We start from the raw sequence: 17,244 nt of genomic DNA on the forward strand, positions 1-17,244 counted from the left end.
TTTATATCGCGTCTTCCTCCGTCTGGATTTAGGTTTAAAAATACCGTGGGATCTCTTTAGTTTCCTAAGACAAAAATCAATCTAGTCCCTCTCCGTAATGCAAGTTATATCTATAACCGCTGAAAAGATAAAAGATAGACAGACACATTATGCCATTCATATTATTACCTACTACTAGATGGTGCTCGCAACTTCGTCGGCGTAAAAGATTTTCTAAAGTATGTTTGGAAGCTCTTTTACTTTCCGAAATAAAAAGTAGTATACCTATGTCCGTCTTCGGGATGCAAGCTATCTTTGTACCAAACGTCAAAATCGGTTACATGGACGGGCTGTTAAAAGGTAACAGACACACAGACACACTTTGACATTTATAATATTAGTTTGAATAGTATACGAACATAATGACCGGGCGTCTATCAACAGATTATAGTAATGTGTTTATTTAATCTGTTGAGTTTAGGCGGTCGTGGGATATTGCTTGTACCTACGTAGAATCAAATTTTGATTATAAATTGGTTTTCATCTTATCTTCTCGAATATGGACAATTCATGGAAATTGGCCACCCACCTACTACCGTTACCGAACGAAGAAAGCATGTAGTTGATGTACAAATCACACTAATATTATAAAGGAGAAAGTTTGTATGTGTGTGTGTGTGTGTGTGTGTGTGTATGTTTGTTACTCCTTCACGCAAAAACTACTGGACGGATTGGGCTGAAATTTAGAATGGAGATAGATTATACCCTGGATTAGCACATAGGCTACTTTTTATCCCGGAAAATCAAAGAGTTCCCACGGGAATTTCAAAAACCTACATCCACGCGAACGAAGTCGCGGGTATCAGCTAGTAGGTTAATAAGTGTCATTTCCAGTCACAATCCATCTTTGTTATAAAAATTCAATGGTATAAGCGGTTTTCACGTCCTGTGGAAATTCTAATCCTGCGAGACGGTTGATGTCTGTCCATCCAGGTGTGGTGGAGGGTAGTCTGCAAACGTTGCGTTTTTCGGTCTGAGGTCGCCATTCCGGCACCTTGGACCTCCATGTCCAACCATGCCCTGCCCATTGCCACTTCAGCTTCGCAACCCATTGGGTTACCTACTCTAGTTCTTCTACAGAGCTCCTTACGAACTTCACTAACGAATAATTTTTCCATAGGTGAGCTGTTTTCAATAAAGTATACTATTACTGTGTAATCCTTCTATAACATCAACCTAGTTCTCTTGTTGTGGGATAAGCTGTCATACCTCATAGCGAGGTGCGAGAAAGGGAGCTTTTTTCTCCGGGGAGAGGACATGGGCGTCGCGCAAAGAGGGCACCGATGTGAAAGATCTTGGAGCCTCTCAATATGCGCTGAGGGTGGCCACCCAGGGGGTTTAAGTCGGTAAAAGTCAAGAGTGAATAGGCAACTTCTAGGCAAGCGCGCTCCATCTTAGGCTGCATCATCACTTGCTAGCAGGTCTGATTGCAGCCAAGCGCTAGTCTATATAATTAAAAAAAAAAAAAAAAAAAAAACTCTACATAACCCGATTTATTTCCTAGGACGTCGATTATTATCTTAAACCCTGTTATTAGCAAAACATAGGTAGGTACACACTTTGATGTAAGATTTCGTGATCAGTCAACTAGTATTGCGCATTTCTAGTTTTAGAAAAGTTTGTCCTTTTGTTTACATTTATATAAACTACGATTATATCTAATAAGTCGGGGAGAGCCCAGTTCGTGAGGCAGGCATGAGAAATGGCTGCCTAATTTATGGTTTTCGTGAACCAACCTAACAGATTGCGGAGTCATGATTTAAGTTTAATGTATAATTAAAATAATAATTGCATGAGGACAATTTCTAGATGAAAGTGCGCTCAGGGTTTTCTCTTTTGATATTATTTTGTTAATTGAATTATGCGGCGTGACTTTACTTCTGACTCACAATAGTTAGTTACCTTGGGGACCAGGGCATAGGAAAGAAAGGTACTCTTAACCTGCGAAATAGTATCTATCTACGCCCTGTGTCCATTATAAAGGGTTTGATCCTGTTAGATTAGAGGTACTTGACAATTTTCAAAAGCACATTGTAATTGATAAGCTGTGATAGCCTAGTGGTTAGAACGTCCGCCTCCTAATCGAAAGTTGGGGGTTCGATCCCGGGCACGCACTTCTAACTTTTCAGTTATGTGCGTTTTAAGCAATTAAATATCACTTGCTTTAACAGTGAAGGAAAACATCGTGAGGAAATCTGCATGCCTGAGAGTTCTCCATGTTCTCAAAGGTGTGTGAAGTCTGCCAAGCCGCGTTGGGCCAGGGCGGTGAGATGATGAGGGTAGATAACCATTTTTTCCACAATCCACATTGAAAGTACCTATAGAAATTATCGCAATAGAATACCTACTTCAAGTTACAAGTCGCTCGTGAAATCGCCTTATCTCATGGCTCCCAGTGGTATCACATGAAACCACGGAATCGTGTTCATTTCTCACGCACAGGTGCATTTCTCATTTTACCTTACAATAAGTTGTTTTAGATTCACTTCTAAAGGCTACTTTACGCCGGAGCAACAACATGCAACAATGCTGCATGTTACAAATGAATATACATACTATTTATACCTACAGCATGCGGCAGTCTGTTTTAGGCCCTATTGTCTGGTGCTAAAAGTAGTCTTCTTAATATTCGTATTGTGATTGCTAGTTACTACAATAAAAGTATAGTTAATATGATATAGTAAAAGTTAATATAATAAAAGTTAGTTAATTTAATAAAAGAGCTGGTGCGGTGCGGTGGTGAAAAAAGCGAATGGTGAATTTTTACAGCAGGAGTAAATAAGTGAAGAAAAGCTACCGTTTTGTTCGAAATCACGAATTCTGAACTCAATTTTAAGACAGTTTTAAGCTGTTTTCTTTAGAAATTAGTTTAGATTTATATTTAGTGATCGAAATCTCGAACTTTGAACTCGAGCTTAACACAATTTTAGAGTGTTTTGCTTGGAAATCACTTGAGTTCAGAAGTGTATTCGCTGAGCCAAAAAGTCCTGATTAAAAAAAAATTTTGATCAGATACATAACCATTTTGTACGCCAGCTCATCTATTATTCTAAAATATACCCACTCGAAAGACAAAAATTATTCACGATTGTAGAACTATGTGAAAGATTCATATTATGCTCTTTCTTGTATTGTGTTAAATTACAGTGTTTTCTCGGCCATCAATTATGTGTTTAGAAAACAATAGAATTCTAATCTCTTAGCTTATGGATAAGAAAGTAAGCATATTTTAATATCAAGTGTGTGAAGCACGTATCAAAGCTTACGAGCTTTAGTCTCAAGTTTTAAGCGTGAGAAATATTCCTATTATGACTTTTTGTGATTTGCGAAAATTATCTACGTGTTAGTCTTTATTTTCCGGAGCCTCCACAATTATTGCACTTCCCGATATTTCCGTAAGAAACGATTTACGTAAATTATCGTTTTTTATTGCGATATTACCATCAGCGTTGAGAATTTTCATTTCAATTTCCGGAATGTTTTCCGCATTACAGTTTGATGATATTGTGTGGGTTGTTCTTTTATTTCGTTTTCATATTAAGTTCCACAGATTATTTATTTTGGACAAGTTTAAGCGCATGTTTTTACATACCTATATTTTATTGGATTTTATTTTGTGGTAATTTTATAAAATGCTGTGTTTTTTATTTTAGCATGTTGTGTTTAATTTTTTTATATATAAGGTATAAGTAAGCATTGTTGTAAGCTAAATCATCATTATATTCATATTTTATTAGAGATTCTATAACAAATATGATTTAAAATACTTACGTTCTATCATTACTATGAATAACTTTTTACAACACATTTTCGCATTTCCAGTAGAAAAAGAAAGCATCACTTTAAGACCGATCAAAGTTAAGAGAAATTTCTATTTTTATTTTTTTTGAATAGGTAGGTAGCTTTTGATACTCTCGTCACCAAAGTAAAACTAAATGTAAATATCCAAAATCAAAGATTTTAAAAACACTTCACAGAATTTTTTTCGCCCGTTATTTTCACATCTTATCGTTTCATATCTAAATCAATGTTGTTAATATTATTGTACACTATAAATACAAGGCACAAGCATGGAATGAGTGTGATGCATGATCTTATAAAGGTGATCACATATCACAAGACCGCTCGCAAGAGACGCACCTATGCAACGCATTTTTCAGTACTTAAGATACGAGTCAGTTGCAACACATCAGGTGCGCTGAAGAAATGCAAATGAATTTAACAGAGTTTAGCGCTGACGTAGTTCTCACAACAACTTAAACTCAGCTTTACTTTCTTTACCTAAATGGTTAACATATTAGAATATTGGTATAATCCTAATGTCGGCGGTTCAAACCCGTTGCACTATTGGTGTACCTAAACCTAGCACAAGTTTACGCTTAGTTCGAGAAGAAATAATATATTATGCATAATATTCCCCATATTAGGCATGATACATGGCTAATAATAATAATCTTTGTAACAAAAACACGATGGAGGCTCAATGAACGCGCCCCCATGATATACCAAAGTAAACAAAGCTTAGTTTGAGGTGTTATTAAGAAAGATGCTGCGCCTTAGCTCTACTCTTCTCTACAGGTGTGATTTACGCCTTAGTTTTAATTCATTAAACTGAAAAATGCGTCATTTGCATCACTTGCGCATTGCGGCAGTGTGTGATCACCTTGAAGACAAACCAACCAATATCTAACAGTAAACTTCGTTTCAGATGACGAGGGAGGTCACATCAAGCAAGGGTACGAGTCTAGGAGACAGAATGACTTGTACATGCGACTTGGGCTGCTCCTGGGGGAGAGACGAGGTTCCAGGAACAAATCCAGAGACAGCTGCACTTCGTTAGCCTCGCTGGATGCTCACACCTTAGCGTCGCACAATACTAGTCCGGTAAGAAGTTAACACCATATTTTAAGGTTAATCTTCATACGCACTACTTACTTCATTTACAAACGTATCATTCTATTGTTTGTTGTTTTAGATCTATCTAAAACGAAGCTAATTATCGATTTATTTCTTCATTAGGTATTTACGCCTGGAAACGATAAACATAGTAAAACTATACCTAGTTATTTATTTAGTTTATGACTCTTGAAATATCTCTATTTTAGGACAAATAAAGCAACTTCGTGCGAAAATTAACTACTTATGTAAAAAACACAATTTCAATTAATCATCATCAGGCTGTGGACGTCCACTGTTGGACATAGGCTTTCCCTAAAGAGCGCCACCACACCCGGTCCTCAGCCATCCCCATCCAGCCACTTTTCGCCAGCCGCTTTATATCATCAGTCCATCGTGCTGGAGGGCGTCCCACACTACGGTTGCTTGTACGCGGTCTCCACTCAAGGACTTTCAATTATTATTTTTTCAATTAATGTTTGTTTAATATTATGCATTCGTTTTAAAATACTAACCTAAATTAGTTTGTTAAACCGTCGTCCATCTCATTCTTGAGTATGTCTCGCCCGTAAATATTATTTGAAACAACATGCTCTCACGCTTGACTTGAGCGACCATGGATTTTAAAGAGCTATTAACTACTTAGTTTAAAAGGACTTGGGTTTTCGAAATTCTTGCTACGCCCGACCCCGATTCTTATCACTAACATCTGATACAACCTTAGGTGGAAATTATTCTAAGCCTGTACGTATGTGACGTTTATCCTTAACCAGTAGGTAAGGTCAGATCTGAATCAGTTCTCGTGAAAACTGGCAGACTGCCAAATAATATAGCTGAGATTGGGCTCAGAATTTTTGATTAGATCCATACTAATAAGAAATGCGAAAGTGTGTCTGTCTGTCTATCTGTTAGTGTTTTACGGCCCATCCTATTAGCCTATTTTGTCGGGTACAAGAATAGCTTGCATCTCGGGAATGGATGGACATGGGCTTTTTGTTCCGGAAAATCATGAATCGTGAATGCAGTAGCGGGTATCGTTTACTTTAAATTCCGGAAAAAACAAAGAGTTCCTACTTTCACGGGATTTTCAATAAACCTTAATCCACGCAGACCATACCGCGGGCATCATTAGTAACAAAATAATGCAACAAAATTTTTAGAATCTTCATACTCTAAACACTTCACAATTCAGTAAAGAATCCTGCAAAAAAATTACCACTCGGTGTTAAGTTAAGCAATAATTTAGATTCGTAAATCGTAATACCTATCACCTACTTTGAACACTCAAACTGAATGCTGGACGTAAGTGCCTATGTGGGTCTATTTTCATAGACCTTACGTAAGCCTTTGACTTAGTACTGACCTCTTATGAATGAACGAATCTAAAGAGCGTAGGTGTAAGAGTAAGTAACTACCTACTACAAAATATTTCCTCATACTGTATACTTAGTTACTTAATTGAATAGCAATTACAGTAGCTACTTATTGGCGTGGCCCATGGCATTAATTACACCTACATTATTTTTATCACAAATTCACTTACTGCTATCTGAAAACTATTCTTGAGCATAAGCGACAAAGCTTTTAAATAACTAAAGATAACAAGTGTAAATTAAAAATTTATAACACCCCCGACAAGTGAAGGTTACAGTAACTAGAAAAGAGCTGATAACTTTCGAACGGCTGAACGATTTTCTTGGATTAAAGCTAAGAACACTCTCGATCAAGCCACCTTTCAAACAAAAAAGGCTAAATTAAAATCGGGTTAAAAAACCCCCGACCCCCCCAAGCTACTTACAAGGAATGTTTTCAACCCTTTAAGTATAAGCATGTGCACTTCCTAACAGTCATGGTCGACACATATTGATGGGTTTTTAATTTTTATCAAACATTAACTTATCATTCTTAATCATCGTCTAATAATAATGTTCTATTAAATTGTCAATGTCATTTTTTCAGGTATCAACATTAACTGGTTCTTCAGAAGTGGATGCAGCAACTCCACTGGGTCGCGATTCACTGGGCTCCCTGGCTTCCATGTCCTTGTCCGCAGCCAGTAACTGCTCATCTTCCAGTCCGGGCAGCAGGCGGCATTCTGTTACCGGTAATTATTATAATGATAGACTATTCCATTCATGCTAAATTCAGTGGAATTTGTCCCAAAACTTTTCCCAGAGTAAAAGCAGACGAAAAACATCGGCATAATTCTTAGCCTTGTTGTGTGTAACTATAACCGAATAATGATGGCATCATTGTCATCATAAGGATTTCACTAAAGTAACCGTCAAGTGAAGCGTAATGCTACGGGAAATACTGAAGAGAGAAGAAAACATCACTTACTGGATGGACCAGGTGAGGGAGTCAAATACTCATAACAGCGTAAAAATGGCTTACAATAGAAGCCAACAAACAAATCAATTTAAGGACATTGTCTCGCCAGGACCACGATGAACATCTTCATGATGAACTTGATGAATGAATTCAACAATGAAGGAAATACGAGTATGCCTGGAGAAAGAGAGAATTAAATCAAGAACCAGAAATCCAAGCCAAAATTATACAAAAGGACGTAGAATTTAAAAAAGAATAATGAAATATGCACCTTTATACCTTCTCTGATAGTAGTTATTTTGTTTCAGCTTTACAAAATGGGCGGGAAGAGCTAACACGGATGTCGAGTGGATTCTTCAAAACTAGAAAGACAGCAGCAAGACGATCAGCGCGCGTTAGCAGTAAACAGTCCACTACGTCTTCAGAGCTTAAGAAAGGTACCCAACGAGAATTGAATATCTAGCCAATAGTCTAATACCTACTTTAAAGGCTTGAAATCGAGGTCAGGAGTCAGGAGTGAGGAGCCGAGTGCTGCCATCGTATGCCAAGTATTTATGTTAATTAGATCTATAAATATAAACTGTTTTTACAATAATAACTATTGTTTTGCCAGCAATTCAACGGAAAAAGTTATTTTTTACGACAAAAAAATTAACAGATACAGTTCAGGCACTCTTTCTGTTGTTGTATTTTTAAAAATTAGCTTATCAAGGAAACGGAATGATCACTATACAGAAAGGATCTTTTTTCTTTGTTCAAGCTATTCAAAGTGATCATCATTTTGGCAAATACAGGATAGTTTTTCATTTTTTGTTTCTGCTTTCAGCTCATCCGAGTCCTCAACTCACTCTTCGGCCATTGTTCTTCGAAGTGCCTTCCACTGACAGTGAAGCTTGCTTCTCCGGCAGACAGTGGCTGATGAGGGATATGGAGAAAGCTTTAGAATCTACTTCTTCTGGTGAGTAGTTTTCTGATGTGTTTATGCTACCTCCAATATAAGAGGTACCTTCTTCGAATGTATACTTTCGATATTATGCCCACGGATCCTACTAAAGACTTTTCAAGTTAAGAGGGATCTCTCTGTCACTCGCTCCATACAAACGTAGTTCCAATTTCATTTGAATATTAAGCAACCAAAATTTTGCAGACATATTCTAGAAACTAAAATCTATGCCTATGGTTTTCCAGATTTCTGTTAAAATATTCGGTTTCAAAGTTACGTGGTCTTAACAATTCACATACAAATCTTTGACCCGCTGTAATTTTAAAACAAAATATTTTTGGAAAATTCTAAAACACCACAGGCACAGATATTATTAATTTCTAGAATATGTCTGCAAAATTTCATGGACTTTGGTTGCTTAATATTCAAATGAAATTGGAACTACGATTGTATGGAGTAAGTGACGGAGAGAGCCCTGTTAATATTTCATCAATCAGTAATACTAATATACTTAAATTATTAACTTGTTTGGAAATGTAAATGATAAACAAAAGCCTCACAATATTATAATTCTAAGTAAAACTACCTATATCGGCATTCGCCCTAAATCATAACAATTCAATGATTTAAGAAAATATAGAGGTTGTAATTAATTTTTCAGGTATAATGATCTCAGGATGTCCAGGCACGGGCAAGACGGCGTTAATCCTACAACTAGTAGATTACTCCTGCTTCGGTCGCAAAAGGAACTTCGAATACGAGGAACTTAGAGAACAGTCTGACATCAGGGAGGTGTTACCGGAAGAAATCACCGCGGGAATGGTCACGAATCTTGCGTCGCAAGTCGTTGCTTATCATTTTTGCCAAGTAAGAACCAACTTTATTTTTTGAGCATTTTTATTATCATCATCTCAAGTCATCACTAATAACCACGGAATTGTTCTTAAAATGAGAAGGACTTAGGATTTCTAACAGCACCAGCCAAGTATGGACTGGCAGACTCCAGTTCTCAAAGGTCTGTGAACCTTTGAGAACATTATGGAGATCTCTCAGGCATGCAGGTTTCCTCACGTTGTTTTCTTCACATATTAACGGTCATGATTTTGTAAACGGTCGTTCGTCGGCTTTCGTTTTTTACGTTCAGAAGGAATCCCTTTTTAAAATTTAAATATGCGTAGTATTTTTCGTTTTCATTTTTAAATCTTGTATTTCTTCTTTGCAGGCGGATAATAACAGCACGTGTCTCGTAGGAGAGTTTGTTCATTCCCTTGCTGCACAATTATGTCAAGCTCCCAGACTTCAGGCATACAGAGAATACTTACTAAGCGAGCCACATCTTTTATCTTGCCTGTCCTTAAAGGAATGCATAGCAGACCCGGACTTAGCATTCATGAGAGGAATTATAGAGCCACTTATCATTTTAAGGAGGAACGGAAGCATAGATTCAACTAATAGTATAATTCTAGTTGATGGCCTCTGCGAAGCTGAGTACCACAGGCCGGATCACGGTTACACAATCGCGACATTCCTAGCGAGACACGTCCCAGAAATGCCGTCGTGGCTTAAAGTTGTCGCAACTATTAGGACGCAATTCCTCGAACTAACTAAACAATTACCGTACACGAGGTTAAGCTTAGATGACTCGGATAACGTTCATAAAGATTTACTCGAATATTTCAACGCGAGAGTTCAAACGGCTCCCATTATAGAAACTAATATCAAAAGCTCGACAGGTAAAACAGAAGGCATGCACAATTCTGTCATGAAATTCGCACAATACGTCCTCCATTTGAGCCAAGGCTCGTTTCTGTTCCTAAAACTCATACTGGATCTCCTCGAACGAAGTCACATAGTCGTTAAGTCAACGAACTACAAAGTGGTACCGATTTCATTGGCACAAATTTTTCTACTGCAGTTTAATTTAAGATTCCCCACCGTACAATCCTTCGAAAAAGTCACACACATTTTAAGTGTTTGCCTCGCTGCGTTATATCCCCTTACTTTGGTAGAAATTTACTATTCAGTCAACTCTTTGCTAGTTGACACGTTTTTGCCTTGGGACGAATTCTGCCACAGATTTGATGGTTTAACAGATTTCCTAGTTAAACGAATCGACAACACTTATATGTTCTTCCATCCGTCGTTCAGAGAGTGGTTAATACGTCGCGATGATAACGAGAGCTCGAAATTTTTGTGTGATTTGAGAGCTGGCCATTGTGGTATTGCATTCAGACTTTCTAGAGTACAATCGCCTTTGGATCCAGAAAAATCAATGGAATTGGGACACCACATTCTAAAAGCTCATATGTACAGAAATATGGGGCCTGCTCAGTTAGGATTGTGTCCAAGAGATTTACAAGCAATGCTGGTTGCATCAAGTTCCGCCAATGTCGGCGAAGCAGTCGCGAATTTGAGGAACATTTATACTCCAAATGTCAAAGTTTCACGGCTAATGTTGTTGGCTGGAGGATCTCCGAATCAGATTACCGAATGTCTTGGGAATGCTCCGTTGTTATGCATGTATGCGTATCAAGGGATCATCGCGATGGTCGGATTGCTGATAGAATTTGGAGCGGATCTAGAGATGACGAATTCACAAGGATGTTCAGCGTTGTCACTGGCATGTCAGAGAGGACATACTGATGTTGCCAGGATGTTGATAGCGTCAGGTAAACCTACCATGTTATTTTATTATTTAACAGTACTTATAATATTATCCCTGTCAATGGCGCATTAGAAGAAAAAAGCCTACTCCAAAAAATCTACACTAGTTTGCTATGAGAGACATAGCAAATTAATTTAGATTTGTTTGCCTTGATAGAAGCAAGTGCCAACAACAAATGTACAAAGTTTCAACTCAACCAGATAATAAACGATGCGCGAACCTATAGAAGATAAACATACAAGCATTAATTCATATAGATAATAGAGAACATTTTGGCAAAATCTCAGAGATACAACCCTTTATGAGATGATTTAGCTACCTACCTACTAGTTTTTACTTTCCGGATAATATTTATCAACTCTTTATTGATACTCTCGCAGGTGCATCGCTAAGTCACACCGACACCGCAGAACAAACACCACTCGTCCACGCAGCTAAGAACGGTCATCGCGATACCGTGATATACCTCCTGGGATGTCAAACCGGCAAGGACGACAGGAATTCCCTGGACATAGACGAGTGTAATATTGAACAACTGGTGCCTGGTTCGAGGCATGCTTTGATAGGCGCAGCACAAAACGGTCATTTGGATATTGTTGAATATCTTTTAGACACCGCTGAATTAATCGTGAGTATCCATAATAAAAAAATGAAATATCTGTTCCCATCAAAATTTTAAATATTGAATTAAGTCACACCTTCAAATTTTTTATATCAATACATTGAAATAAAATTAATTATATTATATCAATGATATAAAATACACATTTTCATCTTTCACAGCCCGACGGAATATGTCCAGTAACGGGAGAAACTGCCCTCACAGCAGCCTGTTCCACCGGAAACGCAGCAATCGCCGATGCTTTACTAATCCGAGGAGCTACACCGTATTCCCTAAACGCTAGACAAATGTCACCACTAGCTCTAGCCGCTAAGAATGGCAGAACTGCATTGGTGTTGAGACTGTTGGATTCAGGGGCAGATGTGATGGGATCTGGAGGGAAGAATCCTCTGATTCTTGCTGCAGCGGAGGGTCATGCTGAAGTCGTTGAGATGCTTTTAGAGCATGGTGAGTTTATCATTAGCATTTTTGGACAACTGATTTAATTAATCTTTCTCGCATACATTTCTGAGTACATACAAGTTCTTGAAGCGTGACAATAATTTCTCCTAATGGTGTGAATAAGTAGCGATGCAGTCTGAGGTGGAAACGGGATATAATAAACGGTTTTGATGGGTAGAATTTAAGATGGCAACAAACCCGAAGTTTCCAACTAACGAAGAGAAGTGAGCTGACTTCGAAAATATGATTTTTCAAACTGACGCAGCTGAGGTTGAATTCATGAAATCTAGAATAATTAAAACAATGTATATTCTAGGAGCTGACCCCGACGCTGTAGACGGAGATGGTATAACTCCGCTTGGTTGGGCCGCTCTTCGCTCCAGAATACCAACTATAGTGGTGCTGCTAGATAAAGGAGCTATAATTGGTAAGTAGAAGAATTGGCTGCTTAATGTTTTTAACAAACTTAAATGAAGGTCCACGGGATCGACATACCTTCGAACTACGATATCGTGTCAGAAACTTTTTAAATCGAACAAAGACAAATCCTCAAAAAAAAACATTACAAAGATTACCATGATCTCACAATCAAAAGGCAAATATTACACGAGCGGAAATTTTGCTTTCGAGAACAAATACTTTGAAATGTTTAACTTTGCATTGTTTATGATTCTGCTATTGATTCTGCAAGTTGTTCTTGAGAAGTACCGACAAAAATCACCGCTGATTACTTCTTTTATAAGATTAAACGCTACAATACTTAATTATTTTTTAGACCAACCAGACGGCAGCGGAAGGACGCCCTTAGGGCTCGCGTGTGGAGGGCCAGCAGAACTCGTGGAATTGCTGTTAGAGCGAGGAGCTTCACTGGAGAGGGTCGACCACAGCGGACTTAGGCCATTGGATAGAGCTATTGGACAGAGAAATGTTCCCGTAAGTATCCTTGTAATAATGGATAAAAACTATTGTAAAACATGCTAAGCTAAAAGTATAATTGGATCAAAACTATCAACCGTACACCAAGATAGTAGTTCACAAAAAGGCGCCGCACTATATGGCAGATAAGATTGAAATATACCATGCTTTTGTAAGATCAATTAACTAAAATTTCTCAAACTGGCATCCAGGTACAGGTAGGTAGGTACCTATGCAATAATTTCAGTTCGTACAGTAGCTGTTTTACTCCATTTCAAGTTTTTCATCATTCTTCACCATAGCCGATAGTCTCACATCCTAATTTGCTGTTTTCTTTTCAGGTGGTGAATTGCTTTTTGAAAAAAGGGGCTAAGTTAGGCCCCACTACGTGGGTGATGGCATCAGGCAAACCAGAATTTATGTAAGTTTTCCGTATTAATTATAGTATACTCAAAAGAATAAGCATTCAAAAGAATAAGCATGCAGTGTCTGGAAATGATTCCCAAGTACATATTGTTTCAATCCTAAAACGAATTATTTGATTCTATGACTAAAATTAAAACTTACCAACAGGCTAATACTCCTAAACAAGTTGCTCGAAGATGGGAACCTCCTATACCGCAAGAACCGTCCCTCAGAAGCTGCACATCGCTACCAGTATGCTCTCAAGAAAATAAACCCCCTTATAAGTGACGAAGGGTTGACCACTCCGTCCACGCAACCAGTGCCTCATGAACACGTATCTGCGTTTGTACAGTTGAAGACGAATCTGCTACTGAATCTATCACGGTGCAAGAGGAAACTTAATGTAAGTATCATTCTCAAGTTTTATTTTTAGCTAAAGAAGATCAGCCCACTGATAAAATAAGTGAAGAAGGGTTGATACCCCCCAATCTAGATAACTAGTGAATCTATCACGATGCAAGTGGAAACTAAACATTAGATTCAATAAACTAATTTCACAGACTTTAAAGTTAGTTTCCTAATTCAAGTGAGAAAATGAAACAATGTTTGCGTTTCATTTTGAAAAAACCGGCCGATTATATCGTTGCAGTAGATAGATACATACCTATTTTCATTAAACTTCTGATAGTAATAGTATTAAGAGGATCCACATTAAGGAAAAAGAAAAGATTAGAACTATGTAAGTATACATTTTTAAATATCTACATTTTTATAAATTTCTTTCACAGGAACCATCAGAAGCATTCGACTTGGCCGCACGCGCGTCCGTCTTACGTCCCAACGCGTTTGAATGTGCTTACGCGATGTCCCGAGCTATACTAGCTTTAAATAAACCTTCCGATGCCTTGCCCCACTGTCGACGAGCCTTACTCCTAGCACCTGCGACTGATCTATCCGCTATGAGGACTCTAAAGGCGCTACAGCAAGAGATTCTCACAAGGATCAACACTGGGACCCATAGTTTAAACGGTGATACACGATCCTTGAGAAATTATGACAGCATCAGTTTAAACATGCCTTGATGACCACTGAAACGCCTATTAAAAAACTATTTCATTAGTTAGCAATTAGTTATAAGATGAGTATATAAAAAACGGGCTATAAAACTTGCTGAAAGTTCAGTCGGTAACTTAAAACACAGCTTATTTAAAAATTTAAATTTTTCCACCTGGCAGCCACAGAATTCTAAAAATACCTACTTAAAAAACCTTGACCAGTTATTAGCGCTCTTTAGTTTTGTAAATTATGTTATTTCTTTTGTAAGTAGTTAGGTACATTTATAAAACATGTAACACATAGGTACTACTATATACATTGATATTATGTACTAGATACATTGGTTCATATATTATGTTCCCTATTAGACCCATGAAGGCACATTCTTGAGCCTATCTTTCCTCGATGACCTACTGCTGTTCAAAAATCATAAGTCATGGACCACTTGAATGAACCTCTTTTATAATTCAGACAAAATATTTTTGTTTCTTTCTACGTGTAAATATTATATTATTTTGATAATATTACAACAAATTGTATGGTTTAAGGCAATTGAGCGTACTTTGACTTTGCTCACACTTTACTAAAATTTAAAATGAGTCATACAACAGCTGTCATAAGGTTGAACAAAGTCAAAATAGATAAGCTCTATAAATTAACTCTAAAAAACTCTATATAAGAAAGTCCAAAATTTTAATAACCTATCTTGATATTTTCTATTAAATATGAATTTTAATTTGACATGATATGGTTATAAATTGTAACAGCTGTATATTATTCCACCCACATTTGCAAATAAAGAATTTTGTATTGTATTTGTATGAAAGGAATATTAATTGCGTATCTGCCAGATTTTACGTGGTTGCCTGTAGAGTGTAGACGAATAAAAAATTATAATGGCAAATAAACATAAATAGAGCAACAAAATAAGATTTTTCGTCTAATATTCTAGAAAAAATTGTGATTTTTGCATTTAGGTTTTATTGTGGTGTTATAAATGAAAAAAAAAATACAAAAATATTCAGATTTTGTGGATATAAATGACTAAAATTACATAATTGTATGAGATTTCTTGTCGAAGAAATCTTTATAATCTATGAAACTTTTATGATTTTTTATAAAATTACCTATGATATGAAATTGTTTTGTGTAAATGTATTTCCTACTTTTTATACTTACCTACTTTAATTAGTTATTACCTTTATTATTATTTTTAGTGCTGGCACGTTTATATTAGAATTCTTATTCCTAGGTCTTATGAAGGTTGTTTTTGATTTTTTTAATTATAATAACTCAACTAAATAGTGTTGTCAGTTTGTAGAATAAGCTATATCTAGTAAATACAGATTCCTTGTGATCAAATGACATTTCTGTAAATAAGTATTTCATTTTATATTTTCTATATAATATTATTATGTGCATGGAAATGTACTATACTAAGTGTTTTTTTTATAAATTTTAGTTTCATATAACTCGAATATATATTTTCTTTTAGCTTGCCATTTTTTTTGGATATTTTCATTTTATTATTTACTTACATTTATTAGGACCTTTAATAACTTTAAAACAATGCAATTATGTTATATCTAGATATTTTTCCTCGTAAAACTAGTAAAAAACAAAGGCAAACTTAAGTGAAGATGTCAAATAGATTTTTCATTGTTGTTAGATATTGTTAAATTTTTTTTTTTTGAGTCAAACTCATGTGCCCATTCTCTTGCTTTATTTTAATTTATTACAATAATTTTATATTTTTAATAGTTTTAAAACCTAGAGGCAGAACTGTAACGTTTGAAAAATTATTATAAAAATTCGTTTGACTATTTAGTGTGGTTTAAGTGTAAACTATTATTTTAGAGTGATCTATTTATTTAAAATTATTTTTCAAAATGAATCCTTATTAGAAAAATATACTTATTGAAAACATGACATAAGTAAATCTACTTCAAACTTTTCACTTGCAGTTAATTGATGGAAATAAACCTCCAATAACTAATAAAAATTTTATGTAAGTAATTTTGCAATAGACTAAACTATTCGACAAAGTAAGACTGAAATTTTGATACGCATCCATCTGAACATGTTACTGTATAAAAGTAAATAGAATAATAAGATGTTACTATAAGTACAATAGTTCTGTGAGAGTATATAATTATAAATACACATATTGCTTCATATATTTTTGTTTTATTCGCTATATTATAATCTAACGGTATTTACAATTTTACGGTCACATAATATAATAGGTATGTTCATAGGTCTTACTTTGACTTAAGTCAGACTAGATGTATGCCTCTGACATACTTATTACTTACTAGCTGATTCCCGCAGCTTCGTCCGCGTGGATTGGTCAGATCCCCTGCAGCATCAGGATTGAGGAGTTGGACTCCAAATTTTTTATGAAACAATGTCGCAAAGTTCCTCTATCGATTAAAAAAGAAATGACGCAAATCGGTTCAGAAATCTCGGAGATTTCGGTGTACATAGGTAGAAAAACACAACTCCCTTTTTGAAAGTCGGTTAAAAAAGTAGCCTATGTTACTTCCTGGTCAATTCTCTACTTGTCTGTGAAAATCCCGTCAAAATCGGTTCAGCCGTTCCCAAGATTAGCCTTTTCAAACAGACAGACAGACAGACAGACAAAAATTTTAAAAACGTGTGATTCGGTTATAGTATCGTTCAAATAACTATATGACCTTAAGAGGGCTCTGTCCGTCACTCGTTTCATACAATCGTAGTTCCAATTTCATTTGAACATTAAGCAAGCAAAGTCCATGAAATTTTGCAGACATATTCTAGAAACTAATATCTATGTCCGTGGTTTTCCAGATTTCTGTTAAAATATTCGGTTTAAAAGTTACGTACAAATCTTTGAGCCCCTGTAATTTTAAAACTACATATTTTTAGAAAAATCTAAAACACCACAGACAC

The 17,244-nt window shown here is 36.2% G+C and overlaps 1 protein-coding gene and 1 long non-coding RNA gene across 5 annotated transcripts in view; one reads left to right on the plus strand and one right to left on the minus strand.

The window, feature by feature from the left end:
• LOC123870222 (protein TANC2) overlaps positions 1-16,490 on the plus strand; it is a 300,070-nt gene extending 283,580 nt beyond the window's left edge. For all 4 annotated transcript variants that reach the window (XM_045913431.1, XM_045913433.1, XM_045913432.1 and 1 more), the window contains 13 exons: positions 4,748-4,923; positions 6,895-7,039; positions 7,575-7,703; positions 8,093-8,224; positions 8,871-9,076; positions 9,432-10,878; positions 11,255-11,502; positions 11,658-11,943; positions 12,254-12,364; positions 12,713-12,870; positions 13,194-13,273; positions 13,426-13,660; positions 14,046-16,490. In XM_045913431.1, the coding sequence (XP_045769387.1) occupies positions 4,748-4,923; positions 6,895-7,039; positions 7,575-7,703; positions 8,093-8,224; positions 8,871-9,076; positions 9,432-10,878; positions 11,255-11,502; positions 11,658-11,943; positions 12,254-12,364; positions 12,713-12,870; positions 13,194-13,273; positions 13,426-13,660; positions 14,046-14,339 (3,647 nt within the window). In that variant the 3' untranslated portion in view covers positions 14,340-16,490. The remainder of the gene's footprint in view (positions 1-4,747; positions 4,924-6,894; positions 7,040-7,574; positions 7,704-8,092; positions 8,225-8,870; positions 9,077-9,431; positions 10,879-11,254; positions 11,503-11,657; positions 11,944-12,253; positions 12,365-12,712; positions 12,871-13,193; positions 13,274-13,425; positions 13,661-14,045) is intronic.
• LOC123870234 lies at positions 2,807-8,746 on the minus strand. The gene is made up of 3 exons (XR_006797039.1): positions 8,734-8,746; positions 6,493-6,496; positions 2,807-2,887 (listed from the first exon to the last, which is right to left on the minus strand). It is a non-coding gene; the product is annotated as an uncharacterized LOC123870234 (long non-coding RNA).
• Positions 16,491-17,244: the final 754 nt, after the last annotated feature.

The sequence above is a fragment of the Maniola jurtina genome, chromosome 12 (genome assembly GCF_905333055.1).
Source record: "Maniola jurtina chromosome 12, ilManJurt1.1, whole genome shotgun sequence".
In the NCBI taxonomy this organism is placed as follows: domain Eukaryota; kingdom Metazoa; phylum Arthropoda; class Insecta; order Lepidoptera; family Nymphalidae; genus Maniola; species Maniola jurtina.